The 12,687-nt window shown below is 45.1% G+C and overlaps 1 protein-coding gene across 1 annotated transcript; it reads left to right on the forward strand.

Annotated features, from left to right (window-relative positions):
- Nucleotides 1–1,265: 1,265 nt before the first annotated feature.
- metrn (meteorin, glial cell differentiation regulator) lies at nt 1,266–5,651 on the forward strand. The gene is made up of 4 exons (XM_058621975.1): nt 1,266–1,584; nt 2,139–2,575; nt 3,698–3,757; nt 4,055–5,651. Exons 1-4 carry the CDS (start codon nt 1,478–1,480, stop codon nt 4,366–4,368), a joined length of 918 nt encoding a protein of 305 aa, XP_058477958.1. The 5' UTR covers nt 1,266–1,477; the 3' UTR covers nt 4,369–5,651.
- Nucleotides 5,652–12,687: the final 7,036 nt, after the last annotated feature.

The following is a 12,687-nucleotide window of genomic DNA, read 5'->3' on the forward strand; positions in this document are numbered from 1 at the left end:
CTATTATGTATTCATGTTTTTTTACCTTCCACCCACACACACACACACACACACACACACTCCCCTCCTCCTCTGCCTTGTAGAAAACAAAAGTCTGTCCTGCTGCAGACAATATAGCAGCTGGATTTCTGCACATGTGCCTTTGTGTCGGTCTGAGGGCTTGTCATAACTCCATCGGAGACTTTCATCGCGCACACACAGGCTGCAGCACACACGCACACATGCAGAAAAGTCACTGACTCGATGGGGAGATGCATGGCAATGTCAGCACAAAAGAATATTTGATTTGGTTCTAAATACCACGACATGAAAGACAAGCACAGCGGGGTAAAGGTCAGAGGGCGCGACAACCAGAGGAGGTGAGATCTTCGCCATCGTCGTCATCATCACTGTCATACACAGTCTGACCATCACGTTAGCTTTTGTGTCTGTGACCAATGACTTTAGGACTGTGTAACATTTCAGCAGACAGGCTGAAAGCAGCCAACTGATCAAATACTTTTATTTTTATGAGCAAGTTGAGCAGAAATGATGTTGAACGAGGAAATGACAAGTGTGTGAGAAGACAAAGGTGTTTTCTGTGCATGTGTATGATCAACCATGACTTTAAGTGAATGTAAGCGTGAAAGACAACTGTGCTGATACAATCTCCAGGATCACAAAGCAGCAACTGCACTTTAAAACTGTGTCTTTAAAGTTCACCCCCTTAAAGGAAATCCAGTGTTTTGTGTGCACCAGACTTTGTGGTGCAAAGAAAACCAGAAAATATTCACATTTAAGAAGCCACAAAAAAAAGAAAAAACTTTTCTTAAAAATTCTTAAAAAAACCCACACAAAACCGACTAACTCATCAAAATAGTTGATGATGCATTTAGTAATAGCATGATTATACATGTTTTAAGATACCAAAAACCAGTTTGGAAACAAATGCATACTTCATCTATAACAGTTTTGTGTAAACTTGAAATGGAGCCCATTTATTTAAAGTGAGAAATGACTTCACTGCAGTGAACGAGCTGAAATAACCCTGGAAAAAAACATCATGGGGCTTTTAAACTGTTCTCATTAATCACTGATTCCGCTGCAGACATGTGCAACACAAAAGTGTCTGAACTGTCACACACACACACACACACACACAGACACACACCTCCCCCTCCCTCCCTCCCTCCCTCCGCTGAGTGAGTGGTTTAAAGTTTCTCTTGTCGCTCTCTGATTGGCCTGTGAAGTTTTTCTGAGGGCTGGATAAAGTTCAGAGCTGTGCGCTCCTTGACGCACAGCAGCAGCAGCAGCAGCGAGACTGCGCCAAAAACTGTCGCTCCTCTCATCTCACAGCACAGAGTGAAGAGGAAACGCAGCTCTAAAGATGCCCAAAGACAGATCGAGGCTGCTTTTATAAAGGTTTAGGACGACGCGAGTGCGGAATAATCTCCTGACGGTTTTTTTCTGTCTATTTTTGCATCAACCGCAGTTGAAAATGTCTGCGCCGGTTGTTTGGATTAACGCAATTTGGATTTTAATTTTTGCCATTTGTGAAATGGCTCTTTCCAACTATTCTGAGGACCAGTGCAGCTGGAGAGGAAGGCAAGTGTTTCTACTTTAATCTGTGCCGCTTCACACTGTGTATTTGGCTCTACTATTGAAATAGTAGGTTATGTTAAATAAAATAAAATAAAATAAAATAAAATAAGCGCTGAGGGAGGAGTCTATGTTACTTACTGATGTTTCTATTGTGTTTGTTTGCTTGTTTGTTTAAAGAGCGGCTGCTAAAGGTCAGTGATTGTTTGAATGCAACATGTGGAGACTTGTCATTAGGGCGCAATTAAAATGTTTCTGCAGCTCTGCTGCGGCTGCGCCTGCGGGTAAATGTGCAGGAGGCAGAGAGAGATCCAGACAAACAGGAGACACTGATACACGAGGAAACAGAATGAGGTGCAAAGAATATTTTGCAAAAATCTAAAATTGTTTTGGAGCTAATTAAGATTTTTGGCCCCTGCTTCCTCAAAGCAGCCCATAGGGGGCGCCTGCTCTAAATGTGTCCACCACTGGTGGTGTTAGGTTTGAGATGATGGAGGACATGAAGCTGCACAGTGACAGTGAGTGCGTGTTACTCATCGTCTCTTTTCTCCTCCCTGCAGTGGTTTGTCGCAGCAGCAGGGCAGCGTGGAGCAGATCTCCCTCCACTGCTCTGAGGGGACCCTGGACTGGCTGTACCCCAAAGGCGCCCTGCGTCTCACCCTCTCACCTCGCCTCCCCTCTGTGGCCGTGGGGCCCGGCGCCGGCAGCAGCTCGGGCCTCATCACCGCCTGCGTCAAGCCCTCGGAGGAGTTCCACGGGGCCCAGCTCTACCTGGAGAGGGACGGGGTCCTGGAGCTGCTGGTCGGGGACCGCCTCGAGACCTCGCCCCCGCCCAGGGTCCGGTGTTTCAGCCGCTTGCCCGGCGAGAAGGTGGCGCTGTTCCTGCAAGCTACGCCCCACCAGGACATCAGCAGGCGGATCGCGTCCTTCCGCTATGAGCTGAGAGGGGACTGGACCGCCCGCCTGGCACTGGACTCCAACACCATCAGCAGTGAAGGTGAAGCAGCGATTAGACATCTCACTACCAGAGTTTGTTTAGGTTTTATATTCTTCATCATCATCATCATCATCATACCAGGCTCTCCAAGGCCCTGAGTGCAGAGAGGAGGAAGTGGTCAAACTTTCCCTAGAGGCATGCAGGGTTTGGAGTAGGAGTAGGGGGAGCTGTAGAGTGTGGAGGAGGGGAGGAAGGGAGGAGGAGGGGGGGGGGGGGGACAAAAGCACAGTATGTGGGGGCTTTCTCCAGAGTCCAGAGCCCTTTGAATGGGTGCCGCATGAGTATTCTGGGATTACTGCTGTCGCCTAGGAGACGGGGAGGCCTCTGCCCAGCTGAGATGCTCACCTCTTTTGTTGAGCTGCCTCTCTGTGGGGAGACTTGTCTGTAGGAGTGCACCCCCCCCCCCCCTCCCATGTCACACACACACACACACACACACACACACTAGTTTGGAAGGGGGTTTGCTGTGGACTAGAGAGAGGAAGGAATCTCATTTATCAAGGGGTTTCCACTAAAGAAGAGAATGTGTGGGGTGGGCGAGGGGCCTCCAAAGAACCACAAGGAGAACTTTAAAAAATGCCAGGACTTTTTTTTTGTGCCCCTCTCTCACCACAATTCAGTCTCATCAGACAGCGAGGGCCTTGCTGCTTTAGTTTTTTGTTTTTTTTCATCTTCTCGTGACCATCTGTAAATCCTGCTGTGAATTTCACCAAAGTTCTCATTTTTAAAGAACATTTATCAGGACTTGGGTGAAAGGAAGTGGGGACTGCACTTCTTTTGAAGTCTTGTCCCCGCTCCCTTACCCCAGCCCCTTCTTGGTGGCTTTGATGAGGTGTGACTGTAGACACCCTAAACGGCTTTGGAGGGGGGGGGGGGGGTCTTTTTGGCCTTCAGATTGTCCCACCTTAGAGCTCCAGTCCTCCTCTAGCAACTGTAAAAGTAGCAGCTGTCTGTTATAACTCAGCGGCCGCTCTCTCCTTCTCCTTTGTCTATGCATCAAGTTTTTCAGAATTCTCACATTCGTGTGCATGTGATCTCAGTGTAAATGTTAGCATATAGATGTTTCTGAGCAGGTTTTCATGTCACTAACTGACTCTCTCTTCTTGTTTTGTCTCCATGTAGATGCCTGCAGACCCTGCAACAACACCGAGATTCTGATGGCTGTGTGCACCAGTGACTTTGGTAAGTTTTTTTAACCCAAGCCAATCAACAAATAACATCCTTCTGTATAATTATAGGAGCAGATTGTGATAGCACGATGATAGCAGCAGAACAAAATGATTTCTGGCCAGAATCTAACAGATCAGAGTCAGCATCCCCTGAGAATGAGCAGTGAGCTAATCTTCAGAGCTGTAAATGAAACTGATGAGAAGTTCAGCTGGTAACACATGTTAGAGGGATTAGTGAGCAGCCGTCCTTAGCCTTAGAAAAACACAAATGCAGTGTTGAAATGAATCTTTCTTCTTTCTCGGTCCACAGTGGTGCGTGGTAACATCCAGTCGGTGGAGGAAGACGAGAACTTGAAGGCCGCCGTGATCAAAGTCAGCGCCACGCGCGTCTTCCGTCAGAAGTACGCGCTGTTCACCGGCAACAGCCGCCTCACCAGCAAAGGCGAGATCAGGACTCTGCTGCACTGTGGCGTCAAACCGGGACCCGGCAGCTTCCTGTTCACCGGCCGGGTCCACTTTGGCGAGGCGTGGCTGGGCTGCGCGCCGCGCTACAAAGACTTCCAGAGGGCGTACACGATAGCCAAAGCAGCCCAGCAGATTCCCTGTGAACTGCCCATCGACTGAGTGAAATCTGCGCAGGTGTTTATCTGTCACGCAGAGCCAAGTCAAAGTCAGGCCAAACTCAGCCCTGCTCCATGTCCCGGGAAGAAGCCGCGACGCGCGCTCAACTGTCGCCGTGACGCGCGCTCAACTGTCGCCGCGACGCGCGCTCAACTGTCGCCGCGGCGCCACCGACGGAAACTCCCAAAGGACTGCGGAGTGAAATGGTCTCCCCACCCGCCGCCCGCCCCCCCCGACACCATTTCAGTGCAATATGCAGTCACCTGGTCCAGAGGACCGGGCGGAGTCGCAACACGAGGGACGTGGAGATTAAAAGTGTGTGATTTCCAACTGTGATGCCTTCATGCTGCGTTCACAGAAAATCTTATAAAGTCTAGACATGAAATCAGGCCTCGCACACTCATCACTCAGAAACTCAGGAACATTTCAAATCAGCATGTGATATCCTGGTGAGGATACACCAGAAAATCGTGTAGGATCAGTGATGTGTTACGATTAATAAAGTCCTGACAAAAGGAAATGTTAAAGAAATATTTGCACTGATTTACGAGAGACAAAAAAAAAAGGGAATTATCTGGAGAGAGTGACGCTGTAAGCACTGAAAACCAAATATATATATATAAAAAAAGCAACTATATGTAGCATAGTGGAGCGATGAAGTATTTTTAATATATGTACAGACAATGTGAGCACATACAGGAAGTAGTTTTCACGTGCTGCTGCCGGCACTTTCATACTCACGCCAACTCAGAGATTTTTGTGCTTGTGAAAAGCTCATTATTTTGTCGGACTTCATCTTTGTTTCACGTTTAAGTCGCGAGAAAGTATTGCAACTGGACCGCGTTTGGGTCCATAATATTATTTAAAGATTTCAAATTTGGTAGCGGGAGTTTCACCAGAGCAGGCGCAACGTTCCACTCCACTGCTTTCTCCTGAGTTTGTGTTAGAAATGGATTCTAAATGAAAGGTTAAAAGATATTTTTTAAGGTTTTTTTTGGTTGAAACCAGCTACATCGTAACAGAAGTCAGGTGTTATGTAATATTAAATCTACAAACCAAATGACCACGACGTGCTGATGTCTTTAATGCGTACACTGCCATTTTTGTTGCTGTTTGTTGTTGTTTTTCCATGTGAATTTATGTTTATATCAATGTGAATGTAAATAATGTGAATAAGAAAGAAATTCTAGACAAAAAATGCCTATGGAAGAAAGAACTCTTGTCTATGTGCTGTGGATTATTTCTACGTTTGTCTTTGTTATTAAAATGTACTGTTTTTAAAAACACTCCTGCTGTATTTTCTGCTCTTCTTAAAGCCTCATTGTCCTTAAACCTACACTCAGAGTATGTGGCTCCAGTGCTTTCTACCACGGTGAACCTTTCTCAGACATAAGTCACTTCAAGTACCCATGAATCACGTCCCTGAAGGCCCAGAACAAACGCAGCGCCGCAGAGAGCGAGAGGCCTGAAAGGCAACAGAGAGATTTAGGGAGTGTTTAGGACCCTGAGGGCATTCGGATGGGAAGGGAGGTGGAAAACAGCGGCTGGAATTCTGTTGTCCTCGGCCTTCCATGTGCAGGATTCAGGAAGCAATAAATTGCCATTAAGGGAGCGGCGCGGCAGACTCGGTGCCACACAGTCGCTCACTTCATCCTGACCATGTGCACGCGAGGACACAATCAAACTAAATGTGTTTTCCACTGCGCTCGAGCTCACTCACTTTCATTTTCCTTACATGATAGACACTATAGGCAACATTACTGTAGATCACTTGATCTCTATGATAAATTCACCACCTGTTTTTTCTCGTGCGACACAAACACACACCCCGAGAGAAAACCTCCATTTACTACATGCAGTAAATCAGCTGGGGACTTAACATGCGTGTTTGGGGTTAAATGGGAAAAGAATCACGAAAGCAACGACATGCCGCTCATATCTGGACGACACTTTCTTACCCCTGCATGAGCCGTTCATGTAAGTGACTATTTACTGCCTCAGTGCTCCTTTAAAAACATCCCCGAGCTGCTGGACCCTGCACACAGACACTCCTCTGACCCCTCCCCTCTTTTAGGTAAGTGCTGCGGGGCTGATAAGCCCAAACAAAAGAGCACTCAAATTATTCTCCCTCAGCGAATACATCATGTGACATTTAGTGACAAAGCTCGACGTGCGGAATTGTTGTCACGTCTTTGTGACCCCAGTGTGAACCCTGATAAAGTGTAGCATTAAAACTATTGTTGTTGTCCTCCGTCTAAAAATAGGATCTTTATGATCTAAATGAAGGAGCATCACAGCAGCAGATTGACCTTCTGAAAGTTTCAGTCTCACTCTAACCTGTTTGCAGCCGTCTCACTTTACTAACTCCACGTTGCCGGTTACTGTCTTGACATAAAACCAGTCACAAGTACAAATACTTTGTTCATGTATCTGTACTTTTACTCCACTACATTTCCTCTGCACTATCTGTGTTACTACCAAATACAATCAGAGGAAGAAGAGTTGGTATTATGGTCTGTATTTATCTCGAGCTAGTCTCTAGTCTCCATGAGCTGCTTTACACTACAGTTTTCACCCATTCACACCATGGGGTGAAGTGCCTTGCTCAAGGACACATATAGACTAGCAGACCACAGGAATTTAACCCACAACCTACTCGCCCTACTGATCTACAGTGACTCAATCCTAACTCCTCACTTTTTTAAGACTTTTACTTAACACTTAAGTACATTTTATATCAGAAAATGACTTTTAAATACTTAAGTACAGTAAGTGTCATATACTTTAAGACTTTTACTTAAGTGATATAATAAAAAAAGTGACGTCAACTTCTACCAAAGTCATTTTCTGGTAAGACACTTGTACTTTTTACACAAGTATCACCTTAAAGGTACTTTATACCAGACGGGTGCACCAACACAGTCTCTAAACTCCAAACACCGAGCGGTGAGTGAAGGTGATTGTCTGAGTCAGCATTGTGTGAACTCATTTGACCATGGATTGAATGTAACACACTTGTTTTTGTTCAAACGTTACGCACTTGTTATGATGACCCAGCGACACAGTTTCAAAAACCATCACGGACAGAATGAAAAGTTATTCTTAAACAACTTTGCCAATGATCATTTCTATTATACACTGGTAATAAGGCATGTCCTCCTTCATTGCTGAGGGATTTGTCCCTGGTTTGTAGCAAACCCTCCTCCTCCTCCTCCTCCTCCTCCTCCTCCTCCTCCTCCCCCTCCTCCCCCATCCAACCAACAAACTCCTCTCTTTATTCTGTCCTGCTGTGTGGCCGAGGTGAGGTCTGGACACGCCAGAGCAGGAAACACTCAGGAAAGAAAATCCAAAGCAGTGGGACAGAGTCATTAGGTGTGGACTTCCGTCACTCCTGGGGGGGAAGTGACCAGAGACAAAGCTCCAGAGATGAGAGTGAACACAGGGGCAAAGAGCTGCTGGACACTCCCTCGCTCGCAGTGCAGCACAACAACACCCGTGTGTGTGTGTGTGTGTGTGTGTGTGTACTAGTATTGGTCAACTCTTTAGGCCTTTTATGGACGATTTTGTCCCTGTGGAGACAACCTGGTCCTGTACAGCTAAGATTTGAATTGTGGTTAGGTTAAAGTTAGGGTTAGGCATTAACTGGTTATGGTTAAGGTTAGAGATAATGCTCTGCTAAGGTCGTCTGAAAGTCAACAGAGTGTCCTAAGAAGAAGAAGAGCTGCACAGACATGTGTGTGTGTGTGTGTGTGTGTGTGTGTGTTCTTGTATGAGAATGTTTGTGAGGACCAAAAAACTTATAAACCTAAGGAAGTGAGGTCATTTTGGCCGCCCTCTTTTGGTCACCCTTTAAAAGGACTTTATGAGGGTTAAGGCTTGGTTTAAGGGTTAGTGTAAGGGTTAGGCATTCAGTTGTGACAGTTAAGGTTAAGTTAAGGGGCTAGGGAATGCAATTTGTGTCCTCACTACGACTGCTGCACCAACCCGTGTGTGTGTGTGTGTGTGTGTGTGTGTGTGCTCCATTGTCCTGGATGCCTGAAAACCTTTTTGTTAAGGCATGATTTATGTTTTTGTTTTTATCTTGTTATCAGGAAAAAACATTCGGCAATAAAAATGTTTTCACTCTAAATAAAAATGGCTGAGTTTGTCCTGATGGACACAAACCAGCAAAACACAGGAGGCTGCACAAATGTTCTAGTGTCGCTCATCTGGAGGAAAGAAGGTGGAGGGAAAAGTTGTCAGAGCTAATTCTGTTCAACGTGAATGTGATGGAGAGTTGTTCAACATGAGCTTAAATGTGATGTTTAGTAGTTTTAAAGATAACGATATAGTGTGTTAAAGGTTAAAGGCAGGTTATCATTGGTTCCACCTCTACACAGCATTTATCCAAACCATTCATAATGTTTGACCTCATACGAGAACCATGTACACACATGTACGCCTTCAAAGAACTTATAATGTTATGGTCATTTGCAGGGTTGTTTCAAGGAACTCTGAGGGCCCAAGGCAAACTGTTTTTGAGGGGCCCCATATCACACCAAACCCCTGGCATACCGTTATCTCATTATGTCTTTCATATTTAAATATGATCATATTAATATTATTTCAATCTGTCCAACAGCAACTCTGCAGTTTAGTAATCTCTTCATTTCTTCATACTCTACGCTCTCATCTCTCTCACAGCCTCATACACCTGATTCTCTCTCCACTGGAATTGCTTTTTTCTCGCGGCTTCACCATCAAATGTTTCCCACACCACGGTCCACAGCTGCTCACTCAAGTATCGCGCTGTTGTGGAATCAAAACAGTGGTTGCGAAGCTCTGACACACACACACACACACACACAAATTCCAAGTCTCTCACCTTGTGCCAGAAGATACTCAGAGATTATAAATGACTGAATCACCGTAGCTTATTTTTCCCAGCAATCGTCTGGTGAAAAAGAGTTATTTTACATATTTGGTACGTAACTATCTTCATGCACGTCCCAATGTTTTAATTGAAAAGCTGTGACCTGTGCTAATATAAGAAAACGTGAAGATCTATTGATCGTGGGCGTGCATGGGTTGCGACGATGGTTTGTTGTTGCGTGTAAAAAATTTAAGGAAATCTGTCCAGATGAGTATGAAGTCATGTGGAACCAGCTGTGGATCATTATGGGGTTTATTTTCCACATAAACAAGTCCAGTAATCCAACTCTCTGCGACCAAACATTAGTGGTTGTGAATCCTGCTGCTTCTCCATCAGCTTAGCACCAGCTGAGCAAGAGAGAGAGCGTGCATGAGGTTCATGACCACACTCTGGCATCCCAGATTCCCAGCTGACAATATCTTATTCCCATAACACCCTCGCACAGCTGGGAGCGATGACTCCCAAATGGAAACTGTGAATGTTCAGGTTTGAGAACACACTCAGACGAGAGTTCTGACTCTTCCTCGCTGCTAAGAATGAGGAGTAAACTTCGCGTTGGACGCAATTAGTGTAACTGCGATTTATGGAGCAGCGTGACACGGGGGGGGGGCTTTAATGTGGAGTGGGCAGTTTGGGTGGGTTAAGAGGTCAAGGTGGAAAAGAGAACAAGGGTTGAGTGGTGCAAGAGCATGTTTATCTGGCCATGTTATCCCTCTGAAGTAGTGAAGGGTGGAGCGCGAGGAGCCCCCTTTGTTCCTCAAGAGCCTGCAGATGGCTGTAATCCCCTCCAAAATGTGCACTGAAAATCAATCAAGACAGGGTGGACATGGTGTATGAGTGTGCAGGCGGGCAACACTTTTCTCAGGGAGGGGGTCAAACAAGTGTCTTTGGTGCTTTCCCGCCAAAATAAATGTATTGTAAGGAATGAATCGCGGCCCCATTTCAATGAAGGCCTGCACAGCTGCCATCGTCCTCGCGGTGACAGTTCACCTGCAGGGAGGAAGACTCTCCAAACACTGACACTGATACGGCGGCTGTCATGTCCCCGGTGAACTGTCGTCAGAATGTTGGAAAGGTATGATGGGTATCCTGGGGGAGACGGCACTTCATAACAGCATGCACAGCGGGAGGACGGGGGTCGATGGGTGTGTTTATGAAAACTGTATTCAGTTCCACAGGTATCGCTTAATGCAGCGTAAAGCAGGTACATGACAGCTACTGAGACATCCACACATGCAGGGTGAAGGACACGCAGGCTGAACAGACTGGCCACCATCACTATAGTGAAAAGCAAATTAATCTGGCTGTACAAAATGTTATTATAGTTAGCAACCAACCAACATATGACCGAGGATGGCAATTCTGTTTTTAAATGCTTAATATCAATGAAAGATCCAGGGTGTAAGAATTATGGTGCCCTAGTCCCGCCTCAGCATGGCTCGACTCTCAACGTGGGCGGAGTCATCACTGCACGGCTGCATGAAACTGCTGTGACTTTGTTTTGACACACACACACACACTGATGAGTGACTGGTGACTTGTAAAGCAGTTGTTTTCAGTGTAACTGAATCATTAGAATCGGTTCATTTGTTCACATAATCGTTTTAGTACTTCCTGCATGACCGAGCAAAGGCTCCAGAGATTCCAGACATTTCCTTTGCTAAACGTCAGGGATTAACGTTCGTTTTCGGGGATTTTGAAGTCTTTTAAGCTGATTTACAGGTCGGCATCGTTTGCTTTGATTCTTGTGTCGGACGTCGCTCATGACATTTTAGTATCAGTTCAGCTCGCTTGGATCCCGCCAGAGCAGGTACTAAAACTAGTACCAGGTACTATCACTAATGGAAAACCAAAAAAAGCCGTGCCGAGGCGAGCTGGGGCCACGTAGTGGAAAAGCAGCATTAGTGACATCTAATGGTGAGACTCCTCCACCCACTGCACCCTTACCCGAGCACATCAGAGAACTTCAGTGACCTTCACGTACCAGGACACATGTCATTCCTGGGAAAGCTCCTGCTTTGAATCTTCTGTTGGCTTCTGTAAGGCCCTTAAGTCTTAAGTACAAATAAAAAGGCTTATTCTCACCCGTAGAATACACAGGCTTCAAATCTTGGGTGACAAACACCAAACAATGTTTATTTGTATAAACATTGAGGTGAAGTCATTTCCATTGAGCAGAATTTGATAAATGAAGATAAAACAATCATATAATTATGACCCCATTGTATTAATTGTTGTGTTTCATTACCCAGGAGATGTTGGGATATTCAGCTGCAACACGCTGTACCTTTATAAATGTATACACACACATATTATGGGTTATAGATTCAGTTACATACTGAGCCTTTAATATTGTAATAATTGTATTATTACACAGTAGTTTTAGCAGTTTTTCTCACTCTAAAGTGAACTCCTTTTATAAAACATGACATCATCCTTCTGGACACTTAACCTCTCTCTCAGGAGCACATCTGTCCCTGGAAGGGCCCTCGAACCCTCGCTAATGAACCAGCGCAGGATTATGGTTCACTGAAAAAAACAGTCTGATTATCTGCACAAAGGGGAGAAACTTTTCGTCAGATCAGTTCATTTCTTCTCTCACTAAACCTCTCTGTTCCTGCAGTCTAATCCTGCAGCACTGAAGTATTGAAGCACACACACACACACACACACACACACACACACACACACTGCCTCCTCCGCTCTTGTACCTGTTTTGTGTTTCTTCCTTGAACAGGTGGTGTCAGGTTTCGTCCTCAGAGACATATTTGCCAGTTGCGTATTGTTGGGAATGATTATTAATGAAAGGGTTAGGCAGGAACGAAACTGCCACTCACACTGCTTTTTGTTATGTTACTAGTATCTGCTTGCTTTTTTTTTTCTTCTGCTGCATTTTGCACCTTCGGGGTAAATTCAGTCAACAGATACTGCTGTCGTGCTGCGGCGCTGCAGAATGTATGGAAATGTCCAATGTCTTCCTTCATGACTTCCCCAAATTAATTTCATCAATAATCTAGAATAATGGGTTAAATGAAGAACAATGTCTGGTAACCAATAAGCACATCATACACTGATGTATCCTTGTAGTTTTATGACTCTAATGCCCACAAATGTGCTGTCGGTGAAGTTGATTTAAGGTCTGCTGTGTTTTTCCTTGTATAAATGTTGAATATGTAACAAAATGCTGGGTCGACAAATATAATCATTAAAAACTAATAATATTATAACACGATGTCATATTCTCCACGTTTGGAACTAAAGACACACAATCCAAATGTTTTGGATTGTATCAGATTCATCTGTCCGATATCCAATCCAGTGAATTTGACCAACATCTGACCGTATCTGTTTGTCAATGTGGTGTTTAGTTTAGTTGATCTATTTCATTCATTCATTCATTCATTCATTGA

Source organism: Solea solea, chromosome 21, assembly GCF_958295425.1.
Source record: "Solea solea chromosome 21, fSolSol10.1, whole genome shotgun sequence".
In the NCBI taxonomy this organism is placed as follows: Eukaryota; Metazoa; Chordata; class Actinopteri; order Pleuronectiformes; family Soleidae; genus Solea; species Solea solea.

Excerpts from the sequence above, each read along its gene's own strand:
- metrn (XM_058621975.1), top strand. The coding sequence starts at position 1,478 with ATGTCTGCGCCGGTTGTTTGGATTAACGCAATTTGGATTTTAATTTTT. Across the intron at positions 1,585-2,138 it reads CAGTGCAGCTGGAGAGGAAG|TGGTTTGTCGCAGCAGCAGG; the intron begins GCAAGTGTTTCT and ends TCCTCCCTGCAG. Across the intron at positions 3,758-4,054 it reads TGTGTGCACCAGTGACTTTG|TGGTGCGTGGTAACATCCAG; the intron begins GTAAGTTTTTTT and ends CTCGGTCCACAG.